Here is a 13,866-nt window from a genome sequence, read left to right on the forward strand (position 1 = left end):
TTTAACAACAATATAATCCCGTGTTTTCTGGTAGACTCATTTATGCCAAAAAACAAATGCACACATTATTTAATACATCGATCAAATCATAAGAACAAAAGTTGCTAAATCCGCTAGGTCATGAATAGTCTGCGTATATATATATCATCAGCTCAGAGCACCACGTAACGGTGCAAGTTACAAAATGTATCAACCTTAAGTTACACACAGAAATTGCAGTTTCAGATCGTCATGATATATAGAATGCTTGCTCAAATAAGATGCCACTTACTTTCTGGGGGTCCATATTGAGGATGATGAATATGGAAGAAAAAGAACTCGATACAGTTCAAAGAATAGGCAAGTTTTTAGAAAAGGAGGACGATGTTAGCAGCCTGATACAAGGCGGGGCTCCAGAGACATGCGCACTAATCAACACTCCGCCCTCACGTAGACCAAAGGGATATACGACCTCTACGTTTTATTAATAGTCATGAGCTGTGGAGTTGCACCAGTGTATTGAGGATCTTAAATAGAAGGCGTTCACAAAACATTTACTGCAGTGTTAAGTTTCTAAAAAGAAAATCAAACGTTTAGTCTAAAAGAATTAGAATTAAAAAAAGTGTATAAGTGGAAAATAATTAAGGTGTATTTGTGTAATGCACAGGATAGTGTTAGGATCCCTTATAAAACCTATTATGATAAATTTGTACAGCAATTTTGCACTTTCCCATGCTTATACTGTGATTTTCCAATGCTTTAGTACTTTCCTATGCTTTCACACTGGTGTACTGTAGTAGACTTGTATGACAGATAACACAACTGCTTTCTGAATCAGTGATGTGTGGGGTTGTTATATGTTAACTGTAACTTTCTTTGTTGTTATTTTAAAAGACTGTGTTCAAAAAGATTAATCTCAACCACTCACATATTGCAACAAATAAAAACAACAAGTTAATCTTGAAATGCTGAAATTGTGTGGAAACCAGTAAAATTCAAGAACAACCTTAAACGTTTTAACACCTGAGAGATGTCTGTGGTCTACTAACACACGATATATCATTTCATCCATTTTTATAGATGTTTTGTTTCAATTCTACTAATAGTGAAAACAAAAATAGTGACAGACAATGAGGGCCAGAAACTTGACATTCCTGGCAAATTCACCTTGGGGAGCAGTGATGCTTGCGGGTAATATCACTACACTATTACAAGCCAAATTATTATTTAGAGATATCTTAAAAAGTAATTTGAGATATCTGTAAATGATCATTTGGCTTGGTTACAGAGCATATTTATATCACAGTGCACTGATATTTGCCAAATAATGTGTGTCACATTTACACAAGTTCCACTGGGGCTTGGGGGCCCTGCGTTTCCATAATTTACATAAAGCTGAATTAGCTAGCATCAGCACTGTATATAAAAGCAGTTCCTAGTGTATTAACAGGTCAAATGTGTCCATCACACTCCATCATGAACAGGGAATAACCCTTGTATGCCAAGATTCCATGAGGCCTTTGCAGTGAAGATGCTCTGATCAAAAGTTTACAGCATCCTGACAAGAGTGAATGTAATTGAAGCAAACGGACCAACTCGTGGATTTAAACCTCTGAATATGTGGAAATAGCTCCCCCTATGGGCTAGAGGAAGCTGTGACAATGAACATCCCGTGGCTACTCTAGCTAAAAAATCTCATTGCTTAGTGTCTAAAACCTTTTCTAAACCAAAGTGATTTGATAACCCCACATTACATTTGACACCTTTGTATAGTTATATGGTAGGGTTCAAAGCACAACAATAAATGTTACAAACAGTTTAAAATGAAACTGTTTTGCCAAAACAAGACTATAAGTGCAGTGCAGTGAAAGTGATGAGGGCTATCACAGGTAAAATAGTGCTGAAACCTGTATGGAGGCCCACCTGTCTAAAATGTTTAGCGGCATGGTTGGAAGATGATGGTGAGATTACAAAACATTGTGACATTTATGACAACCCCTTAGCCTCATGCTTCCTTCCTCAAAAGCATAACAAAAACACACCTTAGCTTTTATGTAGATTCTAGTCATGGTGAAAGATGAAAGGCACAATAACTAAGTGTTTCACCTCTGTTGTATAACATCATTCCTACAACTTCATACTGTCGGTTGGAAAGAATTTCCCTTCAGTGAAGCCCATTATTGAGTTGTTTACAATATAATGCACACAAAGTAGCAATGAAACTGGACATATGCTCACCTGATATACTGTATTCACATGTGAGGATCGAGTTCACGTCAGAGCCCGGAGAGCTGAAGAAGTAGTGAAGTGTTCCCATGTGGTTGACAAAGGTAAGAAAGGTAACAAAGCCCACCAAAGCTGCAGTGACTCACAATGATGTTCAACGTTTCAGTCATTCCTTCAGTGCATGACTCTAGCCTTTATTATCAAAAAGCATATCTTACTTCCTCCACCCTTCCAAACTGCATTTGTTATGGTACTTATTTTTAGTACTAGTGTCAGCACTTTGTCAACCAGTATTATATATGTATCTTAATATGTGTTGCTAGGCTGATGATATTCATACATATCATACACACTAAAAAAAAAAGATTTAGTCAATAATGTTGATATTTACATATTTGCTTGGGAAGATGAAACTGAATGACTAGATTCTCAACTAGGTGTAGTGCCCTATATGGTTTAAAATATTTAGGTTATTTCATATGCCTCCAAACATGATCTCTCTCTACAGTTCAAGCCTGCTATCAGGCCATAACTGTAAAATAAATATAACCAACTCTCTGAAACAACATTAACGAAAATGCATCCAATCACAGCAGCCCCTCAGTTGAAACCACACCCTCGCCACTCCAGAGGTCCTATCCGCTGATGGGAACGAGCCTCGACTTAAAGCTACACCATACAAGATTTGAATGGAACACCACAGAGTGCAGATCAGTGTGAGTAGAAAATTCAGTTATCGCGATAGCAGCTTTTGGTTGCTGGGTTACAAAGGAAGAGTCCGCAGTAAGAAAAGGCAACATCCACTGAGACGTAACTTAAGGTGGGTTAACATTTAGTTAAGGAAAATAATCTGAAAACGAATAATTAATTATTATTATGATAATTATTTGAGTCTAGAGTGTCTCCAAAATTGCTAAATATGTGTTAGGTAGCAGCTAGCTGTACGATAAAGTCACAAACTGTAACTTCGTACTCGAATGTTCTGTGGTCATATTTTCCAATATTGTTGTCTTAACTTTAGCTACACCGTGTTAAAAGTATTTGTTTAGATAACGTTTTGGGTACTAAATTAGTAAATGCAAAAAAAAATTCTAGAGATATTGGGATATTTGCAGAAAAGTATGTATGTAGTGTCATGCAAATTAAAAACTCCTGTTATCGTTGACGATTCAATTGCTCAGTAAATATAATCCAAACAACCCATGTTTCTTAAGGCAGAAAAATAACGTACACTTGCAGACGTAGTCAAAGATTGGATTGGTTTATTCGGTTCATTAGAAAAACCTCGTGAGAGGTTAGTACATGTGTGACAAAGTAGACACCATTTTCCTGTCCATGCATCATATTATTGTTGAATGAAATGGGTATCTTTGGTACCACTTGTTTCTTTAGACCGAAATAAAAAATAATATGAATAAAAAATCAAACAGAACTGCTTAAAACAGCTCCAATTCACAAAGGAAGGCTTTGGGATATGAATATTGTATGTCTGCGTTATTATTATATAGATTTGGTTTACAGAAAAAGGGAAAACAACTGAAAAAATAGCATAACTAGCTCCTAAAGGACCCCACTAGTATTTTTGTAATGTTAAATAAATGCTAACAAATGTGTGTAAAGTAAAGGTTGAGCATAGAGTATGTCCCTTTTTGTATTCTATTTTACTTCTCATTATGTTTTTGTCAGTCTATTTGTTTATTGACCATGACCCTGTATTAATTCACTCACAATTACTTTGTCTATCCAAAACAGTTTGAGTCAAAGATGGCAAGTCAAAGACCCCCATCAGGACGCCCCACGACGAAAGGTGGTGTGGTACAAGGTGTAGGAAGACCACCGCCTACTGCTATCAGACCCCCAGCAACAGCTGTTAGGGTTGGAACAGTGGTAAGATGCAGTTTATTAATATAGGGTCATTGTATTTAATTGGTCACAAATAATGCCTTATCTTGTTAATTTTCTTGTAATGCTTCATACTTAACCTTACTATATAACGTTAGGTATCCTGTATGTACATTTTAACAATGAAAAACAAATCAATATTAGTCAATTTTAGTTTGGGAGAAAAAATGTAAATGAGAAGACTGCTGTTGATTTGTCTGATTGATTGATTAATTAATCAAATGATTGTGAGATTCATTTAAATATTACTACAAGGAATTTTGTACAGTACAGCTTACTTGGAGTTTGTGTTTTGCAATGGATCAAATATCTAAAGATGAACTGTATGTGTGAACTGTTCCAGATGCCTCCTGGGACAGGTCGTCCAGGCACTCGTGGAGGACCAATGGGAACAGCCGGGGTCCTCTCTGCTCAGATCAAAGTTGCAGACCGTCCCGTTACCCAGCAAGGACTGAGTGGCATGAAGACTGGCATGAAAGGTATTATCTCTCATCACATAAATAGTTAACTTTAAAGATGTATTGCACCATCTGGTTTTCAAAATGTAATGTAACTCGCTTTTTTTATTCTGATTTTAGGACCACAGAGACAAATCATGGACAAGTCTTATTTTCTTGGACTCCTTAGGTATGCAAGGCTTAAAGTGAATAGTTTCTTAAATGTTCATTTTTTAATCTGTACTTGTAACATTTACAGATGTAACAGGCTATAATATTTTGTACCCCTTAACAGGAGCAAGATAAATGAACTTACAACAGAGGTCAGCAAATTGCAAAAAGAAATAGACACATTCAATCAAGAGAATTCTGTCTATCTGTCCTATGAGAAGAGGTAAGTACAGAAACTGTTGGTCCTTGTTCCAAGAGTGGTCTTTTATAATGATTCAGATAAGCCCCAGATTCTTGTAGATTTTTGGAAATGGCTGGTAACGTTATTAGACTATCCATAAAACACTCATTAGAAACATTAGAATGTGCAGTACCAGTAATAATACAATTTCAATTTGATCACCTTTTAATCTCATTTCAGAGCTGAAGCTTTGGCTATTGAAATAAAGGAAATGCAAGGACAACTGGCAGATTACAACATGGTATGTATTTGCTTTAGCACATAATTAGAGCTAAAAGTATATGGTTCTGGTTGTAGTGCCATATGTCTTGATTTATGAAGATCATTTGCTGTCTGGTGGTATGATGTCATCAACACATGGCACACCCCCAATTCAATTCAGTGTTCAAAAGAAGGCATACAAATTGTATGTTATTGGTTACCTGTGGTTTAACAAATTGTTTTATGTGACTGTTTGAAATAGTAAATAAAATACATGTTTATTATTTATTTGTTTTGTTTCAGCACAAACTAAAATATCATTGCAAAAAGTGAACCCTACTTTATTGCTAAACTTTCTAAACTATATATATATATAGAGAGAGAGCGAGAGAGAGATTTACAGTGGTGAAAAAGTTTAAAAGAGTGAGACTTGGCTGTCCTGGTAGCTTTTGGGAGATTTAATTGAACAGGGGCATAGCATTGGTTTGACAAAAGTTACTCTGGAAATGAGGGATGGATAAAACTTGCTTTGGCCATACACTATACCGCCTGTGTGTAAATTTAAGATATGAAGGATATTTAAAATCCAACTACTTATCTCTAGCATGGTCTTCTGCAAAGTCTCATTTCTTACCCAATCTAGTGGTATAGGAGTATAAGGATCAGTCTTGTCTTGTTTTTTCACTAATGTATTAATATGCACTTTTTCAGCTAGTAGACAAATTGAACACCAACACAGAAATGGAGGAAGTTATGAATGATGTTAATATGGTAAGTAAATCACGTAAATTAAAAATGATAAAATAATAACTTGAAACTGTTAAATTATCTTAATTTTCCTTCCCTTTCCTTTGTTCATGCCAAGGGAAGTGTGTGTGTGTGTGTGTGTGTGTTAAATTGAACATGAAAGTGGGGTTTGCAAGGGGAAAGATGTAAAGGAATGTATGTATTTATTTTTCTTGTAGATATCATTTTGAAGCCTTTCATGCAATTAATGCACCTTTTTTCAAACACTGTACCAGCTTAAATCACATTTATAATGCTTTTTTGAAGCAAGTGCATAGGCAAAGGCATACAAAAAATAAAATAATTGTAATAATACCAGGAAGAAACAGCTAACAATGTTTTGATTTTATTTGAGCAGGATACAAACAATAACAATTTAGAAAAAAAAAAATGAATTAAGTTTGTTAGACCTGTTTTCTTTTTTCAGCTGAGAGCACAAAATGATAGAGAAGCCAAAAGCATGGATGTCATTTTTACAGAGAGACGTGAGTAAGTACTGAAGCACTATTACCTTGCATACTAAAAACAACACTGTCTGAATTTATGCAGTACATGATATCAGTAGAGTTAAAATTACACTGATTTCTAGATTGACATCTGGTATCTTTAGATTAATTGCATTAAAAAGACACATAGCATCCCCCATGAGATGTGTTATAAGTTTTCCTGCTTTTGCAGCCTCTTTAGACTTGGAAAGTAATAAAGACAGTAATTTAACCATGACAATTCTGGCAGAAAATGGCTGTCTAAAGACTTACAATTTAATATCTGTTTGTGAAAAAGAAATCCAAGGCAGGTACATGGCTTAAGTTTCGGTGCTTGTATATAAAGTTTATTATAACACCACCACATTTAATTTGTCATTGCACGAAATTGATGTTTCTACAATACATTAAATATTCCAAATACAAATAAATGAAATCTTGGAACTGCCAGAGTAAATATTAAATGAGTGTGTTATTAATTTTGATATTTAAAATGTACACAATTTATTATAAATAATCAAATTTAAGTATTTTGTGGTGCGTTGACTTACATAGCTTTCATTGTCTACGTGTTTAACAAGCCAGGTAACTACATACTATAATCTTTCTGCTGCTATTTCTTTATGTATCTGTGCAGATATCACAGTATCTTTGTGCAGGGCTTTAAACAGGGATGTTATTCTAAAACACAGAGGCTAAGGTTGTACAATTATGTGATTCTCCAAGTTGCAGGCCATTTCTAGACTGGGCGTCAGGAACGAATAAAAACATTTACGTCTTTACTTATCAAGAACCTCACGTGTCTTTCCTGTTGCATGGAATTATCAAGTACCATTCAGTTCTCTCTGTTATCATTACATTCCACTGAATCAATATATCTGTCCTCAATAAACCCATCTTCATCGTCTGTGAATTTGCCCATGTTTTCTAAGGTATCTAGATCTTCTTCCTGTAGCTGCTGGTGCTGGTAGCTGAAAAACATCTTATACCATGTTGGACATTTCACAGCGCAGACAATGAGCGTGGCTGTGCTCAGGGCAGCCACTATCACTCCCAGTAGAAAATGCCAGCTGCTCCCAATAGGTTGGGAATCTTGGTTTGGAAAAACATAAAAAATATAAAAAAAATTAGATGGAAGAAGAAGAAACTTTGTAACTGATTACAAAACAAACTTTATTCATGACCAAAGGGAAGTTAGTTTTACTGAAAGCAGCTATAGAAACAACTGCCACAAATAGACTGTGAAAGCAAATGTCAACGTGAACTGTATGCCTTTCACCAGGGGTGCCATTTAGGTGGGGCGCAATTGGCCCCCTTGTACTTAATACTACGTGTTCATTTTAGGAGTGATACATATATCTAAAATGTATAATTTGTTTTCCTGCTTCTGTCTTCTGCTTTTCCCTGCCTGTGCCTACTAATCCCTCTATCCACCAACACAAGCTCTGGTTTATGAAACATTCCCTCAGGACATTACCAATGTCAATTTAATTTGTTGATTGATTACCTATTTCTACTTCTACCTCTAGATTTACTTTTGTGCATGTTTGTGATGGAGCTGCGTCCCTTACATTAATAACTTGTATAGTTCACTTATGGACTTTTGAACTGACTATATGTACACACACACACACACACACACACACACACACACCATGGTAAGTATAGGAATGTAAAGGTATTTATTTAATTATTTGAATTGTATTAAGATTATTAAATATTTGGATTTTAAAAGTTCACCCATACACCTGAGTTGGCCACGAGGTGGGGTTACCTGGATAGGTATAATTTGAGGCATTTCAGTTTGCTCATTTGGTTTTGGTTTCTGAGATGGGGAATAGGCTAGGGATAGTTATGGTGCTTCCTGTGAGTCTTCCTAAAGAAAGCATTGATACCTGTGTTCAGGCATTATTTTTTTTCCCTTATTTTACCTGTAAATAGTTTGACGTTTTTGTTCCTGTAAATAGTCCTGCTTCATCGGTTTAATAAATTATTGTGTCTGAAACCGAATTCTCCTGCCTTAGCCTGCTTACCTGCATAACAACACGAAGACCACTCAAGTAACACCACAGTGTTAAAAAATTAGGATTGATGCAAGATACAGTACTATGTTAATCTTTCAAAGTAAGTGTCGGACATTCAGGAACTGGAAATCCTCTTTTGTCTCATTCATTTCTACAGCCATGTGCGGCATGTGCTTTCCCTCTTACCAGTCGCCACTGATATATTTTGTCAAAAATCACAATCCCATGTTTTCACACACATTATGTTTTCTGTTCTGTGTTAAATAGTTACAGTTCAACCTGTCCTGGTATAAGAGAGTCTTCTCACAGAGCTGCTTATTATTATTATTATTATTATTATTATTATTATATAAAAATTGAACATTTAACCTTTATATTAAGGTTTCTCCCCCTATTAAAATGGTGCCCCTTCCTTTCACCTTCTGAAATGTATTTGTTCAATTAACTCATGGTGTAATATTTTACAATACATAAGAAATTTGCAGTCTCATTTTAAAAAAGTAAAGTATTTTGAGGCAGGATAGATCCACTGTGATTTACTGACCTGTATTAGAATGTATCCATAACAGTGGGGTTAATAGCCCTGCTCTTCTTCAAAATATAAAAAATGATATTTCAATGTCCACACAGCACACAGGACCTTGGTTTAAAGAACTACACCTCCTGTAGCACAGTGCCCCTTAACATTATGCTGGGGTATTTGTTAAGCTGTAACTCGGAGGTTAGAATGCCCCGTACTGAGCCACCAACATTGCATTAGTCATGGTCTACAGTCGAAATGTAAAAAAAAAAGTGTTTATGTGATTTTGTACACATGAATATTGATAGTTATCGCAATACCTTGTTCTTTTGTCTTGGTTTCATTGGTAACAGATGAGCTGTCTCTAGCGATGCTACCTTTTGATTGTATAGTTAAGAATTGCGGTGCTTTTGTTGTGGTAGACCCAGCAGAGCACTGAGTGCCATTGATCAGCACTGTCAGGATACACTGGCCTTTAAGTTCAGTTGGGCTTTCACATGTAGTTTTGTTGTAGTTTGCTAAAAAAAATAAAAAAATAAAAAAATAAAGACAACAATAATAGGATTAGGAACTGGATGACTTCCAGTTTAAACTTTAAAAGATGGCTAGATCTGAACGCATATTATATACTCAAGATATTGTAGCTATAGAGCTGTAGGACGGGAGAAGGCATTAGAGCAACATATGATACCTTTTGTGAGGATCATCTGAATATGTATTATTAATCAGATTATTCAGATCCTTTTAAAATATGTTTGGCAATTGGCAATTATTAGTGCCAATAGGTGGCAGTGTTGGGTATAATTTTATGCCTCTGTGTAACTACATTGGCCAAGCTTATGAACTAGGCATACTTTAACTCAGAAAAGGCCAGGTAAAGGCAGATTTAAAGAAAAAACAAAATATTGAAGCAACAGAACCAAAAACAAATCCATTATTACTTAATGCAGTAAGGGAAATGGAAAAAGGCAATTAAATGACATTCAATGGTACTATTTACTTTGTAATAAGGTCAAAACAAAAACTGAAAAAATACAAAAATAACAATAACTAGAACAGATCTGCTCAGAATAGGCCAAAGTGAAAAACAGACTCTTACCTAGTGTTACATTTGTGTCCTTAACCCTTTTTTGCAGTGACAGTAGTTTACAGGTACAGTTCCAGGGATTGTCCTGTAAGTTTATGCTTGTAAGACGAAAGAGGTTTAATGTTCCTTCTTTAAGGGTTCGGAGTTTGTTCCCACGCAGTGTCAAATTCTTTAGGCTGGATAAGTTTGCAAAAACCTCTGGATGTAAGTAGTTTATTTGGTTGTGGCAGAGGTCAAGGTCTTGCAAGCTGCCCAGGCCTTCGAAAGCTTTTGGCTCAATTCTGCTAATGATATTGTTTGCAATATTAAGTACTTTCAGTTTGGAGAGTTTATGAAACATGTGCCCAGGTAAATCTGAGATGATGTTGTGGTTAAGATAGAGTTCAGACAAATTGGTATATTTATTAAGAACACCAGTGCTGTTGGGATATATATCAATTTTGTTGTAGCTCAAAATTAGCTTTGTAGTATTAAGGGGTAAATCAAGCGGGATAGCGGTGAGATTCCTGTTACTGTAGTCACATATCTGAAAAAAAAAAAAAAAACATAAATAGAACAGTGGAGTAACAAATCCATTATATATAGTTTGTGCAAAGAGCCTAAACAGCTTTTCTGTACCACAATTTAATGGATAGTTGACAAAATGCCCTTCTTGTAAAATAATTATTGGGTGATTGTCTACAGCTCTTTTCAATAGCATTGTACTTGAACAAAGATTGTCCTGTTCTATCAGACACTATTACACAAAATAACAAAACTGTGATTTGTGGAGGACATGTTTAAATTGATTTGTCTACTCTTGTCATTGATTTTATAATGTAATTTCTTGCTGCCTTGTCCTGCCAGGACCCCCATGTAAATGTGATGTATATCTCAAGGGTTCTAGCCTGGTTAAATAAATACATTAGGTAATTTGGTAAAATTTCAGTTCAATGTTTTTCTTTTTTCAATAGAACTAAAGTTAAAGCCAGGCTAGAAAAGAGCTTAATAGGTTTCCAGAGATTTCATTTCATGCCAGCCATGGGCCAGAAAATGACTTATTTGCATTTACAGTATATTTTAATGATGGCACTGACTTACGTCATCATTTGCAAATCCAGAAGCCAGAAAAAAGGATGCCGTCCATACTAGCAGTAGGTAGCAAGCAGCCATCATCATTAGATTTGCTAATAAAAACACATTGGATTTAGGTGTAGAAATGATTTGTTTATTTTGGTTGGCATGTATCAAGTATAACTAACAGGGAATGGTGTTGCTTCAGAGTCATTTTCCTGTTCTTGCTGATCTCCAGGCAGGCCTGTACAAGCTTCTACCAGACATGAGAAATTTCTAATCATCCACATAGCCATACACCTATTATCTGGGAATGCAGGAATGAAACACCAAATGCTATTGTTTTTGTAAGAACATAGAACAGTTTTAGTGTGAAAGAAAACAAGCTTGTTAATAACTGACCAAATTCCTTAAAAAAAATAAACCCAGGTACAGTAAAGGATTAATTGATTTGTCAACAAAGTCAATGGGCAGAACATACATGTTTTTGAAACCAAAAACCCTGTGGTTTTTAAACGAAACAACAATAATAATAATAATAATAATAATAATAATAATAATAATAGTAGTAGTAGTAGTAGTAGTAGTAGTAGTAGTAGTAGTAATAATAATATACAATTATATTTGACGCTCCTTAAAACCGTATGTGGATTAAATAAAATTGTTTTGTTTTGTTTTATTCCAGTTGTTAGTACTTGCATTCAGAGCAATTATTCTAATTTTAATACAAATGTATGACTGCACTTTAGAATCTTGGTTCAGTCGTAGGTAATCCGTAATAAGTTATTTGGATATGGATTCTAAAACAAGATAACTCCTGTTTAGGCTGGCTAGAGGCTTTATGAGATGAATAATTATATTAGGCTTTTATCCTGAACCTGCACCTTTTTAAGATTTTCAAGAAACATGAAATGAAAGTTCTGCGTTGATTGTAAGTGATAAACACATTGTATCTTGTATTGTTTCATGTACAGTTTTTAATTTTGAGTTTAAAGCTTGTGTGAGTATTATTTTTTAAAATAAATAACTCCTACCTGAGAACAAATAGATATGAGAAATGTAGTTGCTGCTTTGCTTCTCCCTTGATTGTAAAACTTCACTTTTGCCGTGTTCCTCACATGGACCTTTGTTCTGAGTCATAAAAGTCTTCGATTTCATTTTAGCTAAAGATTGACTACAGTTTTGCTATTTGTTAAGCCTGTACCTGTGCAGCCATTACAGATACGTTTAAGTACTGCTTCCTCATGACAAAGTATACATTTTATTAGTAGATCTGTGCTATAATCATAAAACACACATTTCTAAAATCTAGAAAAGTACAGTATGATGGTATCATAATTATAAAAAAAGAATGTTCCATTCTGGGTGCCACAAGTCGTTGTAAACATATCCGTTGTCTGGAGGTATATGTAGATCTGTATGTCACATTTACATGTTTTACATATATCTTATCTAATAAAACTTGTTAACGACATTAGACTTGAGGTTTCTGTTGATCTGTCTGTCCACATTTATCTTTATTTACTTCTCCCCTGAAAAGGGACTTTTGTGGTCTCGAAAGCAAGCGTGTGTGTGTGTGTGTGTGTGTGTGTGTGTGTGTATGGTTATTAAAGTTTTTTTGGCATGGAACTGTCCATCTGACTTTCTGCAATATAAAATTTCCCAGAGGAGTCGCGTATTTATTTACGTCGTCGAGTGGATTTATTTGAATTTCAGGAAGTTAGAAAACACTGAAAGCTAAGTTTTTGTGATGATGTTAGTGTTTGCAGCATTTTTGTTTTATAGTATATCTAGTAATTTGTTGTGTGAAGACAGAAAGGACGCTCAGTGTGATAACATAATTTGAGGGAGTTTGTGAAAAAACGTAACCGTAAACAGCGTCACGAGGGCAATATTTTTGGTCTGCTGGTACTTTTTTTTCGCAGCTAAATCTCGTAGCCATTTCAGCAGCAGAAGCTGTTTGTGTAATACACCACACGTAATTTATCACGTGATTACAGGTGCATTCAGTTGATTAGACAGTACGGTTGATCAAAAATTGGATAATTGACTCTAGTGTGTGTGTGTGTGTGTGTGTGTGTGTGTGTAATATATAGGGTGCGATTTGACAGGGAGATTTCCCTGGCTCTGCACTTTCAGTTGTCATCCCCCCCTCCACAGATTTTGAATCAACAATGATTTCTTCTGGAAATTTTAAACATTTAAAATGATAAATGTATGCTGCATCATTTTTACACAAACTGACTTCAAATCTTGGTCTTAGCACTTCAGACCGTAATAGCATATTGTAACATGATTTAAAAAAAAAAAAAAAAAAAGGAATAGAATTTAGTTTCACTGGAGCCGGATCATAAAGTTTGGCTGTATAAAGTGGATTAGGCTCGGATTCCACTTACCCATCATTGTCATCCAAAAGTAGTGCTGTATGCACCGTAGCAAGGCAAACTGACCAATGAAAATTAACTACGTCAATGTCATTCAGTTGCTGTATTTCAAACTGTTATTTTTTATTATCATCGGAAGAGCATATTATACTAAAGAAAAAAGAAATGAAGACAGGACACTAAAAATCCACAGTAGCTTTTTTTAAACAGCCCCAGAGCCAAAGACTGGAACTTTTACCCGCTGAGCAGAGTGGAAAAAAGGTCGATTAATGCAATTAACTCCTGCAGATTAAGCTGTTAAACAGTCAACAGTCCCTATGTGGTCAGGACAGTCCCGATTTCCTAGCAAATGTCCCGCGTCCTGATGCAT

The 13,866-nt window shown here is 35.3% G+C and overlaps 3 protein-coding genes across 8 annotated transcripts in view; 1 reads left to right on the plus strand and 2 right to left on the minus strand.

Annotated features, from left to right (window-relative positions):
- The window catches only part of LOC117408565 (FSD1-like protein), a 33,007-nt gene extending 32,584 nt beyond the window's left edge, over positions 1-423 (minus strand). For all 4 annotated transcript variants that reach the window (XM_034013674.3, XM_034013673.3, XM_058993929.1 and 1 more), the window contains exon 1: positions 272-423. In XM_034013674.3, the coding sequence (XP_033869565.1) occupies positions 272-286 (15 nt within the window). In that variant the 5' untranslated portion in view covers positions 287-423. The remainder of the gene's footprint in view (positions 1-271) is intronic.
- Positions 424-2,857: 2,434 nt separating this feature from the next.
- LOC117408564 (intraflagellar transport protein 74 homolog) overlaps positions 2,858-13,866 on the plus strand; it is a 34,416-nt gene continuing 23,407 nt past the window's right edge. Inside the window, exons 1-8 of one of the 3 annotated variants that reach the window (XM_058993954.1) lie at positions 2,858-2,921; positions 3,958-4,092; positions 4,451-4,586; positions 4,686-4,734; positions 4,840-4,938; positions 5,137-5,197; positions 5,869-5,928; positions 6,371-6,432. In XM_058993954.1, the coding sequence (XP_058849937.1) occupies positions 2,895-2,921; positions 3,958-4,092; positions 4,451-4,586; positions 4,686-4,734; positions 4,840-4,938; positions 5,137-5,197; positions 5,869-5,928; positions 6,371-6,432 (629 nt within the window). In that variant the 5' untranslated portion in view covers positions 2,858-2,894. Of the gene's footprint in view, positions 3,026-3,957; positions 4,093-4,450; positions 4,587-4,685; positions 4,735-4,839; positions 4,939-5,136; positions 5,198-5,868; positions 5,929-6,370; positions 6,433-13,866 lie in introns of all 3 variants that reach the window. The other 2 variants (XM_058993960.1, XM_058993965.1) reach the window with 2 other exon arrangements.
- LOC131698920 (leucine-rich repeat-containing protein 19-like) lies at positions 6,278-12,206 on the minus strand. Its single transcript, XM_058993971.1, has 5 exons — positions 12,147-12,206; positions 11,140-11,225; positions 10,072-10,585; positions 9,293-9,490; positions 6,278-7,520 (listed from the first exon to the last, which is right to left on the minus strand). Exons 2-5 carry the CDS (start codon positions 11,215-11,217, stop codon positions 7,264-7,266), a joined length of 1,047 nt encoding a protein of 348 aa, XP_058849954.1. The 5' UTR covers positions 11,218-11,225; positions 12,147-12,206; the 3' UTR covers positions 6,278-7,263.

The sequence above is a fragment of the Acipenser ruthenus genome, chromosome 2, assembly GCF_902713425.1.
Source record: "Acipenser ruthenus chromosome 2, fAciRut3.2 maternal haplotype, whole genome shotgun sequence".
In the NCBI taxonomy this organism is placed as follows: Eukaryota; Metazoa; Chordata; class Actinopteri; order Acipenseriformes; family Acipenseridae; genus Acipenser; species Acipenser ruthenus.